Source organism: Giraffa tippelskirchi, chromosome 2, assembly GCF_054371585.1.
Source record: "Giraffa tippelskirchi isolate mGirTip1 chromosome 2, T2T-mGirTip1v1.2.pri, whole genome shotgun sequence".
Classification (NCBI taxonomy): Eukaryota; Metazoa; Chordata; class Mammalia; order Artiodactyla; family Giraffidae; genus Giraffa; species Giraffa tippelskirchi.
In genome coordinates, this window is record NC_137276.1 from 67,985,224 (window position 1) to 68,003,657 (window position 18,434).

Sequence of the window (18,434 nt, forward strand, 5' to 3'; positions counted from 1 at the left end):
TCTGATTTCAGTGACGCTTAGAAGGATTAACAACCACAACTGTGATGACAGTATTATAGGACAACAAATCTGTCCTAGACAGAGCAGTGTTTATGGGGTTTGGAGGTAATTGTCGCAAAACTGCAAAAGACTGCAGAGGTTCAGGGAAAATGTGTAAGTGTCTTGGAAACCAGGGCTCTGGTTCCTGTTCTACCACTGACCTGACAGTTTGACAACTGTGCCTCAGTTTCTCTATCTAGAAGATGGAAGAGAAGAATAGTTGCCTTGGTATTTGCCTCCCAGATATGTATGAATTTGATGAAATGATATATGAAAAGTGTACTTGATTATGGCAAGCTTAAATATCCTGCTTCAAGTCAATAATTTAAAGTCAATTTTAAAAAACATTTTTAAACATTATTTTGAGCATTTAAAAAAATATATTTCTTGATGTGAACCATTTTTAAAGTCTTTATTGAATTTGCTGCAATATTGCCTGTTTCATGTTTTGGTTTCTTGGCCCTCAGGCATGTGAATCTCCCCTACCAAGGATTGAACCCACACCCCCTGCACTGGAAGGCAAAGTCTTAACCATTGGACCACCAGGGAAGTTCCAATTTTGAGTACTGTAAACACTATATTCAAAAGAATCCACTCAGTAAGAATTTCCCAACATATAATACATTAGTAAAATACTGTATATCAGTGGCTCCACTGGAAGTAATATTTAAAAATATGAAGGAAAGCAACATATGGTCAGGGGAGTGTAGAACCTTGTTTCCAGGGTCACTTATATCACAGGCTGCACAATATTTGACATAGAGTTTTCACTAAAATTTTCTGTTCTATTTCAAAATCGATTTTAATCAGTTCCCACCTGAGGAAATAAACCAAGAGTTAAATTATTAAAATATATATCTGCATTTAAAAAATAACCACTATACAGAAAGCAAAAATAAATGGCTCAGGACTTCCCTGGTGATCCAGTGGTTCAAACTCTGTGCTTCCACTACAGGGGGCATGGGTATGATCCTTGATCAGGAAACTAAGATCCTGCATACTATGTGGCACAGACAAAAAAGAAAAACTAGCTCAAATAAAATAGTGTTTCTTTCATATAATGCTTGCATATGACTTTCCTTTTTCTCCTCCAGTGTAAACACTTACTAGAAAGCAGGGGTTGTACAGGTTGAACCACAGGATATTGGCTAACGGCTGTTTCACACACTTTAACCTAATGTAAAGATTGAGAAGAACTGGTGAGCAATCCCCAGGCACATTAGGGTTGAAGGAATCAGGTAAGAGACAGCTTGGAACTCCAGAGTTCCTTTAAGTCCAGATCATCTCAAGGCTCAGATATTGAAATGTCTCAAAGATGTGATGGTGTTTGCCGATACTGAGCAGAGGATTGCTGGAATGGAGAACAGACTATCTAGTCCCTCTCTTTAACCTACTGTATTCTAGGTAAACACATGTAAACAAGTAAACTAAATTAGCTACTGGGCTAATCAAGAACTGTGGATCCGTGTGGACAAGTTTCCTGCACAAACCATGTTCAGTCTGTACTCTGCCTTCCAAAGCTGCAGTGTCAGTTTCACTGAGGTCAGGTGACCTAAGGACTGAATTAAGCAAACTTACATTCCTTACAATGCTGCTAAGTCGCGTCAGTCGTGTCCGACTCTGTGCGACCCCATAGACAGCAGCCCACCAGGCTCCCCCATCCCTGGGATTCTCCAGGCAAGACTGGAGTGGGGTGCCATTTCCTTCTCCAATGCATGAAAGTGAAAAGTGAAAGTGAAGTCGCTCAGTCGTGTCTGACTCTTCGCGATCCCATAGACTGCAGCTTACCAGGCTTCTCCGTCCATGGGATTTTCCAGGCAAGAGTACTGGAGTGGGTTGCCATTGCCTTCTCCATTCCTTATAATGAAATTCCAATAAACCATCTGAACCCAACAGTCTTACCTGCTGGTTTGATCTGACATCACTGAAATTCATCTTTTTTCCCAAGTCTCGAATCACCGCATTCTTAGTTTCACGGATGTAATCATCATTCACTGGGTGGGAAGACTTTGTATTTTTCTTCATTAGTCCCTGGGATGGCCTGTAAAACGAATTCACCCCTAAGTCACTCGTGAAAAGCCCTGGTCAGGGTACAAAGGCCTAGGAATCAGAGTGGTTGGAATGACAACCATACACCAGGAGTCATCAAGCACTTATGTAGGGCATCTTGTGTGCAAAAGTTGAGCACTGAGCAAAGAATCTGTGTATAGAGGTGTTTTCAGTATTTAAATTATAAAAATATATTTAAAATGCATGCATGCTAAGTCACTTCAGTCATGTCTGATTCTTTGTGACCCCATAGACCGTAGCCGGCCAGGCTCTTCTGTCCATGGGATTCTCCAGGCAGGAATACAGGAGTGGGTTGCCATGCCCTCTTCCAGGGGATCTTCCCAATCCAGGGATCGAACCTGGGTCTTCTGCATTGCAGGTGGATTCTTTACCATCTGAGCCACCAGGGAAGCCCATATTTAAAATAATCATGTGCTTTTGTCCTAAGGATATCCATTTTGTCTAAGAGATAGGATTATAAAGGACAAATGATAGTGATAATATAGGATAAATGATAGTGATGACTGAGAGGCCTATCCTAGACTAAGCTATTCTTATGCAGACTGCTTCTTAAATGACATCTTTTACATCAAGAAACCTCAGTGAGGGACTTCCCTGGTGGTCCAGTTGTTAAGACTTAACCTTCCAATGCAGGAGGTGGGAGTTCAATCCCTGGTCAGAGAGCTAAGATCCCACATGCCTTTTGGCCAAAAACCCAAAACATAAAACAGAAGCAATGTTGTAACAAATTCAATAAAGACTCAAATCTCGAGATACTTACATGGATGGTGCGCTTTTAGGCAGCCCCATGGCATTGGTGGGTGGGATGGCAGGGAGAGAAGGCAGAACGGAGCTGAGGAAAGCCACTGGGTTCTGAATCCGGCTGGTGGGAGAGACAGGAGCTGGGGACACACAGCGGGGCTGAAACTGGTTTCCGCTGGAGATGGAAAACGTGAGTGGCAGTTGTGCTGGCTCTGTTGGACCTGGAGTGGGGAGTGGCTCATTTTGGATGGAGACCCCTCCTAGAGATTTGGTTTGAGCCAAGGGGTGAGTAACTAAGAGGCTTTCTTTGCTCACTGTCCTCTGCATGGCTTGAGGAGTGCTGCTCAGGGTGAACACTGGAGAGCTGGAAGGGGACACAGAGGCCACAGTGGTACTTGTAGAGGGGAAGAAGTGCTTTGGCCGGGCCCAGCTGAATGTCTGTGACGAAGGGGCCTTTGCTTGCTTGTTGGACATTGTCACTGCCGGAACAGCAGTGGAGTTCAAAACACTCAAGTTGAAAGGAAACTCCTTAGGAGATGAAGGAGATGGGTTTTGCAACTGCTGTTGTTCCAGTAAGACTTGGTTGTGAAGCTGTTGTAGCTGACTGGAATCGCTGCACACAAAACAAGAGGGGTGAGAGAGAAGAGAGACTGTCACCATCGCCTCACCCATCAGAAAGTGTCCAGACAGGCTCTTTATTATTGGGTTGGTCAAAAAGTTCTTTCAGAAATCAGAATGAACTTTTTGGTCAACCCAGTATCTGCTAAGAACACACAGCCAGAGTGGCCAGCAATCAGCCAATCAGTTTCTTGTGAGTTCTCTCCTTCTTTCCAGATCTGTTTGATTGCCAGGATGAAGGGAAAGGCCACCACAACGCACAACTCCATGAGGCATCATTTACTGACATTTTGTCCTTTGTGTTGTGACCCTGGAGTTGGGCAATGCAGCAGCCCCATTTTAGAATGTTTATAAATTAGGAAGAAGAAATAGAAACAACAGTCCTCTTGTTGGGAGTACTCAGAGTTCCGAGACGAGTAGATAGTATCTAGGTTAGGGGTAGGCCATGATATTAAAAGACGCTTGCTCCTTGGAAGTTATGACCAACCTAGAGAGCATATTAAAAACCAGAGACATTACTTTGCCAACAAAGGTCCGTCTAGTCAAAGCTATGGTTTTTCCAGGAGTTATGTATGGATGTGAGAGTTGGACTACAAAGAAAGCTGAGCACTGAAGAATTGATGCTTTGGAACTGTGGTGCTGGAGAAGACTCCTGAGAGTCCCTTGGACTGCAAGGAGATCCAACCAGTCCATCCTAAAAGAAATCAATCCTGAATGTTCATTGGAGGGACTGATGCTGAAGCTGAAACTCCAATACTTTGGCCACCTGATGGGAAGAACTGACTCATTTGAAAAGACCCTGATGCTGGGAAAGATTGAAGGCGGGAGGAGAAGGTTATGACAGAGAATGAGATAGTTGGATGACATCACTGACTCGATGGACATGAGTTTGAGTAAACTCTGGGAGTTGGTGATGGACAGGGAGGCCTGGTGTGACTGCAGTCCATGGGGTTGCAAAGAGTCAGACACGACTGAGTGAACTGAACTGAACTAGGGTTAGGTTTAGGGTTGGGCTTCTGGACAGAGGGTGTTGAGCTACACACTGATACTGATGTTAGTCACTAACACTAAAGAGGGCTGAGTTCCCCCCAAAATGTGCTAGATTCTTCACTCTGCCTCATTTTAGAGCAAACCTTAGCAAAACAGCTGGATATGTCTTGGTGTTTCTCATCCTCTTCTGACAACAAAGCTTTATAGATGAGGTAACCATATGTTTTGATTCATTCTAGACCATGCTCCTTTATGCCTATTTTCCTGCCATAATTATTGTTGGCACTCTTTCGCTCTCAAAAATGTCATGGTTTCAATGCTAGATTATATAGTCACCATAATTATAAATGTTGCCTTAGACTTGTCTTGTGCCTAAAAAAGGAAGATGATCAAGCTGGGAGCACTTTCTCTATTTAAAGAAATCTGACTCACAGAAGCGTTGTATGATTTGCCTTAAGTCCCACAGTCTAATACTTTCTCTTAAAATAGTTAATTTATTTTTTAATAAGGAAAATGGAAAATGTCTAAATACTATATATGCATCAAGTTGTCAGGGCTGTCAAGTTTTGCTGTTAGGAGACTCTCTTCTTGAGTAAATAACCGTAAGAGGAGCCACAAGTGAGACCACAGTGCTTCAACCACCATGGTTTTATGCTCTCTGAAAGTATACCTGGAACATAGAAGATGATCTGCTGAACATGAGATCTATTAACAATGAAATGTTCTACATTTTCATACCATTGGGAAAGTCAACACCAACAATATGAAGTCAGGGGCTTCTCTGGTGGCTCAGTGGTAAAGAATCGTCCTACTGATCCAGGAGACATGGATTCGATCTCTGATCTGGGAGGATTCCATATGCTGTGGAGCAACTAAACTCATGGGCAGCAACTATTGAGCCTGTGCTCTGGAGCCCCAGAGCCACAACTGAAGCCTGTGTGTCCTAGAGCCAGTACTCTGCAACAACAAAGTCCCCACCCCTACCCCTCCCCACAATGAGAAGCCTGAGCACGACAACTAGGGAAAAGCCTGCACAGTAACGAAGACCCAGTACACTAAAAAATAAATAATAAAACTTTTTTTTTTTTTTAAAAAAGATCGAGTCAGAAGGTTCTCCAAACCTTGATTTAAAAAAATCCTTGGAGTTGAAGGCCTTTTTCCTTCCCTTCGTTGACATTTCTGATACACAATATATGGAAAAGTAACATCACAACGTAGAGACCAGTCTCTACTTTCATTAACTCCTGTCAAATGCTACATACTGTATGATCCTTTGTTAAACTATGAAAACTCATCTTGGATTAAACTAAGAATTTAGAAGTACTAGCCACTTGGCAGAGTAACTTTCTTCCCCTCTTTTAGAAGTAAGTATTTAAGCTGAGAGAATAAAGTAAAATTAATTAAACCTTTTCATTTTATCTAGCAATCAAGAGAAGTAGAAATATCCTTCTTAGATATCCTTAGAAAAATATAAACAATTAACATTATTTCTGCTGGTGTTAACTTTCCCAATGGCATGAAAATAGAAGACGTTTACAATTTTAATGGATCTCATATTTGGCAGGTTCCATTCTGTGAATGCTATAGCATAAAGACAATATTGTGTGGTTTTTAGGACAGGTTTGTATTGTATTCTTGAGTAAATTTTAATCTGATGATGATGCAGAAATATTTTCTTGTGGTTATGGAAGTAGAAAAAGTAGTATATGAAAACTAAGTGATCTTAGAAAGCTAGGGATGAAGAAAAGGGGCCAGGAAGTCACTTGATATTGATTGATTCTGATTTTCTTTTAGCTCCCATTGAATGAAAACCAAGAACTAGCTTTTAACTTTAAGTAAGACTTTAAATAGCATCTTGGCCCATATAATTTAATGCAGTATATTTGAGAGTCACAAACCTTAAACATAATGATATATGAGATACAGCATCAAATTGTTTTGATTATCTAAGATTCTGAAAGAATTTATTTGAGAATAATGTCTCTTTTTGATTGATAGACTTCCCTGATGGCTCAGATGATAAAGAATCTGCTGCAATGCAGGAGACCTGGGTTTGATCCCTGGGTCAGGAAGGTCCCCTGGAGAAGGGAATTGCAACCCACTCCAGTATTCTTGCCTGGAGAATCCCATGGACAGAGGAGCCTGGAGGACTACAGTCCATGGTGTCACAAAGAGCTGGACATGACTTTTTTTCTCCAAATGTTACTAAGCTCTATCCTGTTTCAGAAGGGATTTAAAACACCTGTTTCAATTTGCTTATTCATTACTTCAGGGCAAGGTGTCAATTCTAGTAGTCAACAAACTTTTATTGAATCTTCTGTATGTTTACTTTGCTAGGTGCTATAGGATATACAAATATGCCTCAGATAGTATGAGCTATTCAGGGCTTAAAAAAATCTTACTATATATGCATGTAACACAAATAACAAGTGGTTATTTACAGATAACATATTTGTTGTTGTCATTCAATTCAGTTATAGAATTTACTATTTAATAATGAAGACACACATTGCAGTGAAAGAATAAAGAAAGGAAAGGTTAATTATAAAGCATACAAAACCCTGAACAACCTCTCTAATTCAAAATAACAGCCTATCATAAATTGCTATATGCTCAGCTGTTCATATCTTGTTGCTGTGAGGATTTCTGAAATCAGGGTTATACCCAAGCTTTCTTTCTGTAGATTATCAATTCTCTTGGGTTATCTGAAAATATCTTTTCTTTTGCCACAACTTAGTTAAAGCATGATGCTCAAGAATATGGCCTCTGCAGAAAGACTTAGATCCTAATCCTGGCTCTGCCACTGATTATGTGTGTGGTTTTGGGTGGTTTCTAGGTTTTTTTGGCCCCGATTTCTTCATAAGTAAAATAGGAGTAAGTAATTTCTCTTCACATTTTTGTGAGAATTGGTAGACGAATCACCTAAATCAGTTGAGTGATCAATAAATTGTGGATATTATATTTTTCAGTTTCTGAACTACAGATACCAATTTTAAGATTTGTAAGAATGAACATGAGTTTCAAAACTGTTAAGGTTGCTTCTTATTGTGGTTTCTGGAATATGAAAGAATTTCTTAGGGATTTTAAGTGGTTGAGATAAAATGTCAAGGCTTCATGACAAGCACGGCAGAACAAACTTGGGCTATTGTATCAAGTACCTTTGAAAGCAGTTTTGGCAACAACAATTGGGGCGGTGTGCTCTGGAGCCAGCTCTCATTGGCTCTGGAGAGAAGATTGTATACACATCATCCCAATTCCCAGTTCAATGATCTTTCTTTAGTAACTTGAAATCATCTCTGGTGGGAGGAAATTGGCAAGTGCTGCAAGTCAGAGCTTCTCTGCCTCTGTCAGTAATTAAAACATTCGCCAGTGCACCACTGATTAAGATAACTAATTCTGGGTAAATATGTCTCTGCAATCAGATTTAGCTGTGGTTTTAGCAGTGGTAGTCACGCTGGCTGTGCAGAGAGCGTAAAAGGCAAACAAACCTCACTAATTTAGGCACCACTGGCTAGAGAGTCAATTGGCCTGGGAAAGGATCCAGGCATAGTTTTTAAGTGTAGGTGAATTGTTCTTAAACTTCAGCGAGCTTCAGAATCCTCTGTTGGGCTTGTTAAAAGGTAGATTTCTGGGTCCCACCCCCAGAGCTTCTGGTTCAGTAGGTCTTAGTGGAGTACTGCTGCTAAGTCACTTCAGTCGTGTCCAACTCTGTGCGACCCCATAGACGGCAGCCCACCAGGCTCCCCCTCCCTGGGATTCTCCAGGAAAGAACACTGGAGTGGGTTGCCACTTGCTTCTCTAATGCATGAAAGTGAAAAGTGAAAGTGAAGTCGCTCAGTCGTGTCTGACTCTCAGGGACCCCATGGACTGCAGCCTACCAGGCTCCTCCATCCATGGGATTCTCCAGGCAAGAGTACTGGAGTGGGTTGCCATTGCCTTCTCCAAGTGGAGTACTAGAGCCTGTATTTCTATCAAGCCCCAAGGGGACGCCAGTGCTTTGAATAACAGGCCTCTAGGTGCTTCTTGCCTGCGTCCAAGACAGAACCACTGCTCTAGAGAAACACTTATCCCCAAAGCATACGTTTTCCCAGTACATTCTCATTTTGTCTCTGACATTTTATCCACTTTAAATGTTTATTCTTGTTTTTCTGGCTGTGGAGGAGTGTGTGTATGGGGCTGAGTGGGGTGATAAAGGGTTGTAACTCAGGTTCACCAACTTTTACACCTGTAGTTTCCAACTGACTGTACCTAAGAATAATCTGTGGAGAGATTATGATTCGGCTGAGGTGCAAGGCATAAATATTTTTCAGAAGCTCTACATTTTATTCTAGAGTGTAGCCAGGATGAAGAATCACTTCTTTAGTTAGCTTAATATTCAAGTTGAAATTTTCTAAGTCTAAATTATCTAGGTTTTGATGATAGTATTTAAAAGTGACAGCTTCCCTTTGCAGCTTTAAGATCTATAAGAATTCTGTTTTCTATATGAATGGCAAATTGAAGAACAAGCAGAAAATGGTATCCTCAAGATTATTGAAGGGCTTCCCTGGTGGCTTAGATGGTAAAGTGTCTGCTTGCAATTCGGGAGACCTGGGTTCGATCCCTGGGTTGGGAAGATCCCCTGGAGAAGGAAATGGCAACCCACTCCAGCACTCTTGCCTGGAAAATTCCATGGACAGAGGAGCCTTGTAGGCAACAGTCCATGGGGTCACAAAGAGTCGGACGCGACTGAGCGACTTCACTTCACTTCAAGATTACTGAGTCAATATGTTTTAATGTAAAACCTAAAAGATTAACATCAATAAGGTTAGAACCAGTAAGAAAAGTGTGTAAGCATGTAGATTCACAAAGGAGTATGTGTGTGTATGAGAGAGAGAGAGGGAGGGAGGAAGGACAGAGGAAGGGGGGAGCATCCACATGCATATTCTTGTCTCTAATACAAAATTTAAGGAAGGAAAAACATATTAAAGAATTATATAGTGCTGAGAAATGGATTTTTAGAGGGTGTCACTACATAACTTAGTAGAAAGAATTTTTATATTTATTGAAAATTTCATGTGGTAGCTACTGCTGGCTGACTACTTAATTCTCCCCTTTGTAAAGGGACTTGATTTTACTCATGGAGCCAACCTGTGCAGCTAAAGACTACACTTCCCAGCTTCCTTTATTGTTAGTATGCTATGTGACTAAGTTCTGGCCAGTGAAATATAAGCAGATGATTTGGGGTGAGTCCTTAGAAGACTCCTTTAAAAGAGAGTAATATCACGACTTCTACCCGTTTGTTCTTTCTGCTGCTTGAAATGCAGGCATGATGACTAGACCACCGTCATCCGTCTTGGACCATGAGGGGACTTGGAGAAGAAGCCAGTGCTAAAATGGCAGAGCAGAAGATAAATGACTGGATTCTTAATGACTATAGAGCCCTGATAACAGGCCCAGCAGCCCCTCTAATTCCTTTATTTCATAGAAAAATAAACCCTCATGTATTTAACTCACTGTGACTTTGGGCTTTCTGCAACTTGAAGGTAAATCTAATAGCCCCTAAACAGTCCCTGGGTAAGAGGAGGCTCTACAAAATGGCAAATGGATTGTCTGCGATTACCTGTTCCCACAACTCGCTTCTCTGAGAATTGCCTTCACACACAGTGGTGATTTGATCCATTTGACTCTTCTTCCCTGTAAACCTAAATCCAGTGCACCTGACAAGGCTGGGCTAATTGGTATTCGGAATGGAGCTGCTGAGAACGATGTAGTTAGCAGCGAAAAGAAAGTGAAAGTCCCTCAGTGGTGTCCGACTCTTTGCAACCCCATGGACTATACAGTCCATGGAATTCTCCAGGCCATAATACTGGAGTGGGTAGCCTTTTCCTTCTCCAGGGGATCTTCCCAACACCCTGGGATTGAACCCCGGTCTCCTGCATTGCAGGCAGATTCTTGACCAGCTGAGCCACAAGGGAAACCCAGTTAACAGTGGAACTTGACACAAATCATGAAAGGACATGTCATTATGGGCCAGATGAGTTGGTAAGGCTTCCAAGAGAGAAGAGTGGAGAGGAAACAAGGAGGTGCTCAGGACAGAGCATGAGCAGCAGCTAGAAGCTGGACTCATCATGGATGTGATCCTAGCTCCTAATGAGAGAGTCAATTCCTAGGCAGGTTGATAAGAAGTCTGGGGTCCCTGAGGAGGAGAGAGAGGGATCTGGGGCTTTTGAGGAGGAGGTAGGGGTCTGGAATTCTCAAGGAGGAAAAAAGGACAAATGTCTTTTTTTCTCTACATTCCTTAGTCTTAGTCTCATAAAATATTTTTTTTCTTTAAGCCCAGAACTGACGATTACACAACAAAGAACTCAGCTTAAACTCTGTACTAAGGATTATATAACAACAATGTATCCTGCTTGAGGACAGTTTCTCCTTCTTGAAAACCTTCTGACTAATCCTGTTATTTTAGAATGTATATTATGGGAGTGGGTCTGGTAGGATCTTTCTAGTGTTGAGTTTTAACGCTGTTATCCTAAAATGTAAATTGTGGGAGTGAGTCTGGTAAATTTTTAAAACCTTGAGACATTCTTTTGATTTATTGTAATAACTAATTTAAAAAGTATATAATTCCCTTGCTAAAGACTAGCAAGTGGGACACCCTCTGTCCCCCTTCTGATGTCTGTCAAAAGCTTTCTCTGTCCCTTTTCTCACTTTAATAAAACTCTGCTACACAAAAGCTCTTGAGTGATCAAGCCTGGTCCCTGGTCCTGAAGCTAAATCTTCTTTAGAGATCACAAATCTGACATTGTTCAGCATAAGCTATCACTAACTCCCTACTCTCCTTCTCTGTGGAGGACCTGGCTGTGTTTTGTTCCCCATTCCTGCTTATATCCCTACAATAACCTCTTCCCTTGTTTTTACTTCAAGTAATTCCCGTTTCCTGTGACTGGCAGAACTTTGAGGGGACAGCAGTTTAATTTATATGCAGAGTACATGTTGAGAAACGCTGGGGTGGATGAAACACAAGCTGGAATCAAGATTGCCGGGAGAAATATCAATAACCTCAGATATGCAGATAACAGCACCCTTATGGCAGAAAGTGAAGAACTACTAAAGAGCCCTTTGATGAAAGTGAAAGAGGAGAGTGAAAAAGTTGGCTTAAAGCTCAACATTCAGAATACTAAGATCATGGCATCTGGTCCCATCACTTCATGGCAGATAGATGGAGAAACAGTGGAAACAGTGGCTGACTTTATTTTGGGGGGCCCCAAAATCACTGCAGACGGTGACTGCAGCCATAAAATTAAAAGACACTTGCTCCTTGGAAGAAAAGCTATGACCAACCTAGACAGCCTATTAAAAAGCAGAGACATTACTTGGACAACAAAGGTCCGTCTAGTCAAAGCTATGGTTTCTCCAGTAGTCATGTATGGATGTGAGAGTAGGACTATAAAGAAAGCTGAGCACCAAAGAATTGAAGCTTTTGAACTGTGGTGTTGGAGAAGACTCTTGAGAGTCCCTTGGATTGCAAGGAGATCCAACCAGTCCATCCTAAAGGAGATCAGTCCTGAATATTCATTGGAAGGACTGATGCTGAAGCTGAAACTCCAATACTTTGGCCACCTGATGGGAAGAACTGACTCATTTGAAAAGACCCTGATGCTGGGAAAGATTGAAGGCGGGAGGCAAAGGGGACAACAGAGGATGAGATAGTTGGATGGCATCACCGACTCGATGGACACGGGTTTGGGTAGACTCCGGGAGTTGGTGATGGACAGGGAGGCCGGGTGTGCTGCAGACCATGGGGTCACAAAGAGTCAGACAAGACTGAGTGACTCAACTGAACTGAAGTATTTCTGGGTGTGACTTGTATGTTTTGTAACATTTAGTTTTATGCCCAAAATTTGTGTGGTAGAGAGAAAAATATAAAATTAAGCAACATGAACTGCTTCCAGTGAGTACCTTGTGGTCAGCACCAAGGAACACATGATGGGAGTCCTATTACTATAGATTTCATTGTTGATATTTAAAGGTCTATGTAGTTATCAATGTAATTTTTATCACTTTGATGTGTGGATCAAACAGAACATAATAGTACTGTCACGTTCAATGCTTGCTTTACTATGGATGCATGTTAAATATTGCAACAGGACACTGATGGAAGCTCTGAAGAGGGTTTGGGCCACACGTGCATCAATTCAGAGGTGACTCTGAATTTTTATGGCTTCTTTCATCCCATTACATTTATATGAAGCCTACTGTGGTTACCATAGCATATCTAGCCATATCACGGAACTATCTAAAAAACAGTTGATATCTTTTCTATAATGAGTATAAAAACTTAAGCTGAAGTAGAAATGGGAGATAGAGAGATGAAATTATAGGCTGTAAAGATTATTAGACCTAAGAAAGGGCCTTGTAAGAAGGGTGTAGAAGTAGGAGGGAGGTTCAAGTGGGAGGGGACCTAGGATCTATGTATACCTATGGCTGATTCATCTTGATGGATGGCAGAAACCAACACAAAAATTATAAAGCAATTATCCTTCAATTAAAAATAAACTAATTGAAAAAACAGACCAATAGATAAACAAAGATATTTATAACAGCCCAGAAGTGGCAAATTTGGGATTTAAAATCCAGGCAGTTTTAGCACAGGGAACTATATTCAATATTTTGTAATAACCTACAAGAAAAAAGAATCTGAAAAGGGATACATATGTATAACTAAATCACTTTGCTGTACATCTGAAACTAGCACAACATTGTAAGTCAACTATATGTTAATTTTTTTAGAAAAGGAAAAAATTCAGGTGCAAAAAATATTGAAGGATGTGGAGGGACTTCCCTGACAGTACAGAGGTTAAGACTATGCTTCCATTTTAGGGGACACAGTTTGATCTTTGGTTGGGGAATTAAGATTGTGCAAGCTGCTCAGTGCAGCCAAAAAATAAAATGGCTCAAGAAGCTGAGTCAAAAAAAGTTTATTAAAACAGAAAAGTGCAGAAGTGCTTCACCTGGAGCCATCTAGTATGGGACAAACATCTTTTTGAGCCAGTTTAGATGTAACATTTCTTGGAAGTAGAATATGAATAGTAAGGATGATAGTGATAGCACATTTACACTGATGTAAGGGTATATGATTTGCAAAGCATTTAATGTGTGTTTTCTCATTTCATAATTCTGCTTTTCAGCTTCATCATTTTTAAGAAGGGCAGACTCAGAGAAGGTCGCAGGCACTCTTGGTTATCCATTCTAAATTTTACTTACAGTTTCGGTTTGGCCAGAACTGGAGGGGGCTCTTTGACAGGTGAGGAAGGCTCAGAGATTTTTGCTGACTGTCCATTGAATCTCTCCTGGAAGGAGTCTGGCCTGGTCTGGTGGGTGGTCACCCTGCCGCCCTCGGAGGATTCTTCGCTTCCTCTGTCATCTTCAGGCAGGTTGAAGTGCACACGGAGCCCGATCCTTGAGCTGGACCGGGGCTCGTTGTGGTTCACCAGCACCCCTTCCAGTTTGGGTTTAGGGGCTTGTTCCACAGGAGGCTCTGGGTTGGGTGGGGATGGCTGTTGCTCTATAAGAGCCAGGTTGGTGGTGGAGTTGGCTGAGTGAAGAGACCCATTGTTTCTGAGATCTTCATTCCCTGAAAGGATGATAACAGGACCTGAGCCATTAGCCTTACTCAACAAGCCTGAGAAAGGATTGTAACCCTGAGTTGGGGCAGGTATCCAGCTTAGGTGAATGTGCTAATGAGAGATGCTTGTCAAAAACAGGAAACACAATCTGAGGCATTAAAGAATGGTAAGGATACGGGGGGGGGGGAAACTCAAAAAAATCTAAGTAGCATTTTGGAAAGAATTTAAAAGTCTATGTAAGACCAAGAAGATGTTTTCTTAGGGAGTATAATAAATAACAGCAGGATAACTAAGATGGTGGTGATAAATGCGGTAAGAAATTAGAAATTGAATTCTGTGCAGGAACACTTTTCTCCATAATTCAAAAAATTTTGGGGAGAGCCACACTAGCTTCATATGAAAAGTGGTAAGAAAGGGTAAAGTACACTCTTCATACTCGTATTCAAAGTCATAGTCTAAACCAACAGTCCCCAACCTGTTTGGCACCAGGGACCGGTTTTGTGGAAGACAGTTTTTCCATGGACTGAGGCAGGGGTTGGGGAGGATGGTTTCAGGATGATTCAAGTGCATTACATTTATTATGCCGCTGTTTTGATCTGACAGGAGGTGGAACTCAAAACAGTAAAGTGAGATGGGGAGCAGCTGTAAATACAGATGAAGCTTCAGTTGCTCACCTGCCACTCACTTCCTGCTGTACGGCCCGGTTCCTAACAGGCCACGGACTGGTACTGATCTAGGGGTTAGGGAATCCCTGGTCTAGACTGTTCCGGCATCGAAAGAATCCTTACCTCTCACATCTAGCTGTGCAATACTTGACACTGTGCCATATTTGTTGCTTGCAGTACATGTGAAGCACCCAGAGTCTTCTGCAAATACCTCAGCAATTACCAAAGTACAGATCTCCTCTAAAGCCAATAAAGCAGAGATGGTTACTGACTTTTTATGGAAATGGAATTACGGAATTTTCTGATATTAGATAGTGATTCTATAAAAGTCAATAGAAGAAGATGATTATATCGTTTGAAAATAATTAGTCCAATTATTTGATTGAATTGACTGGTTAGCAGACCAAATGAGCCAAGAGATGTAAAATGAAGAACTCCATGCAGACACTCAGCAAGAGGATTTAATAATAATATAATATAGATTATGGATTCATAAATATTATGTTTTTATGTCATCAGTCCAGAAAACAAAAATAGAACCAAGAAACAGTAAGCTTAAAATCACAAAAACAAAGGATTTAAAGCAAAAGGAGGCTATGGCTGATTCATGCTGATGTATAGCAGAAACCAACACAATATTGTAAAGCAATTACGCTTCAATTAAAAATAAATTTTTTAAAAAAGCAAAAGGAGTTCTGTGTGAACTAAAAGGACTGAAGAAACAATTTTTAAACCCAGATCTCACTATTTCCATGGAGAACTATTTTCTTCTTTTTTTGTGACTGATTCTGTGGGGAACTTTTGTTATGAGGTAATTTTAAATGAAGGCCATAATTTAAAACTGGACAGTAAACATTTTGCTTAGCTACTAGTAATTAGCTGGTAGAGCAACTTAGAATTCTGGGTGAAAGAAAAGTGAAGTGCACCTTTTCTTTTGTGATACTATGGTAATTCTTATAGATTACTCCAATACAGAGCATGAACCCCCTTTGAGTAACTGCTGAAGCGATTCCCAGATAGAATCATATGATTACAGCCTTAAATTATTATTGTTAGGTGTTCCTTGACAACTAATGAAGAGAGGTGTAAGATGGTAACATAAACCTCCAGTTATCACTCAGTAGAACTGACATTAAAAACAAAATTAACAAAAGCAGAGTTGTATTAGAAACTTGGCATCTCAGTGTTTCATGATAACTGGATTGAATTAGATGGACAACTTCTAGGAAAACCAGACAGGAGGCCATGGCAGACAGTGTTGAGTACCTGCTCAGTTAACCTTTCATCTTCCTGACTCCTTATTAATAGAACCCTGGCTTTGTCCACCCTCCTTGAAGTGATCATAGGCTTCAAGGCAGACTGGCCTCTCCCAGCCTTGGTTGGTGAATCGTGATTGGTCATGCTAAACAGTATGCTAACTCTGTTCTTGCTTAGGTGGTGGCATGTGACACACAGTTTTGATCAATAAGATATTAGGGAAAGTCTCCTGTGGAGTTTCTGGGAAAGTTTTCTTTGCTCTTTAGAAGGAATAAAAGAGAGCATTATTCCCTATTTTTGCCTCTGGACATTGTCATCCGCATATAATACCCAGAACTGTGGCTGTTGTCTTGGGTATATGAATAGAACCAGCTTAAGAGGATACTCTGAAGGTGACAGAATGAGGGGAGGAAAAAAGCTTGGTCCTTGATGATCTGAGATGCAAAATTAAGCAGTCTCAAGACTGCCATTTCTTAGGGCATTTTGCAGTGTGACAAGATAGATTTTTCTTGTTGCTTAAGCCACGTTTGGTTAGGTTTTCTTTGCTGCCCAAAGAATCTTAAATGATGGAGAGGCGAAGTTTGGTTTTTGGTACCTCTCTGTCCTTTTTCTGAGGCTTATGCTTCCTTCTCTCTGTTCCCCTTCCCAAACATTTGCTCTCTCAGCTTTCAGCAACCTGCATTCAGAAAATGATCTGATAAATTTATTCAGACTACACTCTACCTGCCTGATCGGAGAAGGCAATGGCAACCCACTCCAGTACTCTTGCCTGGAAAATCCCATGGACGGAGGAGCCTGGTAGGCTGGAGTCCATAGGGTCACTAAGAGTCAGACGCTACTGAGCGACTTCACTTTCACTTTTCACTTTCATGCATTGAAGAAGGAAATGGCAACCCACTCCAGTGTTCTTGCCTGGAGAATCCCAGGGATGGCGGAGCCTGGTGGGCTGCCGTCTATGGGGTCACACAGAGTTGGATACGACTGAAGCGACTTAGCAGCAGCAGCAACAGCATACCTGCCTGATAAAGTATTCTGTCTCCAAAGGGTATTTGCATTATATAAGGTGGAAGGAAGAACTCTCTGGACATGAAATTTAAGATTGTGGAGCTTGGGTTTATTTTGGGGCATGGACCTCTTTATGGTAACTCTGAAATTATTTTGTGCATTCGACTACTTAGTGAAAAAGCTTGTTCTGGTTGAAAGTATCAGAAGACTGAAATATTTGCAAGGGGAAAAATGCTTCTCCACTGCAAGCAATGCTAGAGTAAGACCACTGTGGTCTTTACTGTATCCCCAAGGGCCTACTTACTGCATAATCCAATGTTATGCAACATGGATTATTGTTGTTCAGTTGCTAAGTCATGTCTGATTCTTTGCGATCCCGTGGACTGCAGCACGCCAGGCTCCCCTGTCCTTCACCGTCTCCCGGAGTTTGCTCAGATTCATGTCCATTGAGTTGGTGATGCTATCTAACCATCTCATGCTCTGCCACCCCCTTCTCTTCAGTGTCTGTATTGGGAATGCTTTTCCATTCAGTTTTTGGGAGAAAGAATTATAATAAATTCCAAACCATGATTCTTACCCATGGGCACAAATACAATCTTATTTTTTAGGGTGATCACAGAGAGGACATTCAGATGTTTACGCTGTGGTTTGTGAATGACTTGTATTTTCTAGAGGTAGGAGCTTCTATGTCATCTTAATATCCGCCCAACCTAATCTAATAACACTACTAACATTGTATTGATTCTGAGTTGATTCTGTGAATTTCAAAATCTGATGCATAACTTTTGAGAAACATAGGCTGTAGAACTGGAATTGATCTAGCATCATGGAAATTGCTCAGCCCAGTTGAAGGAAATCATAAGTAGGGACCAATGAAAGAGGGAAAATATTCCTAAGAAACATTCCTCAGCAACCCAGAACTAACTGTATTCACAATAGGTATTGAATATATATTCTAAATTTGTACATGCTCCTCATTTCCTTCTCCTACAGTAATAGCTAGAGTTGGCTTCAATCTTCTTTCTAAAACTTTTTTTCTTGACACCAGTATAACTGCAATATGTTTTATTACATATTTCAAATCACTGATCACATGAAAATGAAAGTTAAAATGATCTTTACCTGGCTCTGCCATGGATCGAGGTTCTAAAAGGAAAAAAAAAATTAAAAGATTTTGAGCATTCATTTTACTGAGAGGTGATATTTTCATCAGAAGCTTCCCATTGAATTTCACAATTTTTTTCTGCATATTCATGGGCAATTTGACAAAGCTAATCTGTAAATGTTAAGTAAAATGACCTAAACAACAATGACCTTGATGGGGATAGGATATTTATCATAGAAGAGCAGCAAGAGAGAACTACTATTTAAATGATGTGGCTGCATCTTGGGACATACCTGGGTTCCACTTGAGACATATAAACCTTAGGTTGGGAAAAGTTAC

General features: G+C 41.0%; 1 protein-coding gene across 32 annotated transcripts in view; it reads right to left on the reverse strand.

Moving 5' to 3' along the window:
• MYPN (myopalladin) overlaps positions 1–18,434 on the reverse strand; it is a 105,753-nt gene that overhangs the window by 26,593 nt on the left and 60,726 nt on the right. For 20 of the 32 annotated variants that reach the window (XM_081568904.1, XM_081568902.1, XM_081568897.1 and 17 more), the window contains 5 exons: positions 18,113–18,136; positions 14,852–14,968; positions 13,702–14,071; positions 2,870–3,463; positions 1,942–2,080 (listed from right to left, as the gene is read on the reverse strand). In XM_081568904.1, the coding sequence (XP_081425030.1) occupies positions 1,942–2,080; positions 2,870–3,463; positions 13,702–14,071; positions 14,852–14,968; positions 18,113–18,136 (1,244 nt within the window). Of the gene's footprint in view, positions 1–1,941; positions 2,081–2,869; positions 3,464–13,701; positions 14,072–14,851; positions 14,996–18,112; positions 18,137–18,434 lie in introns of all 32 variants that reach the window. The other 12 variants (XM_081568890.1, XM_081568889.1, XM_081568878.1 and 9 more) reach the window with 1 other exon arrangement.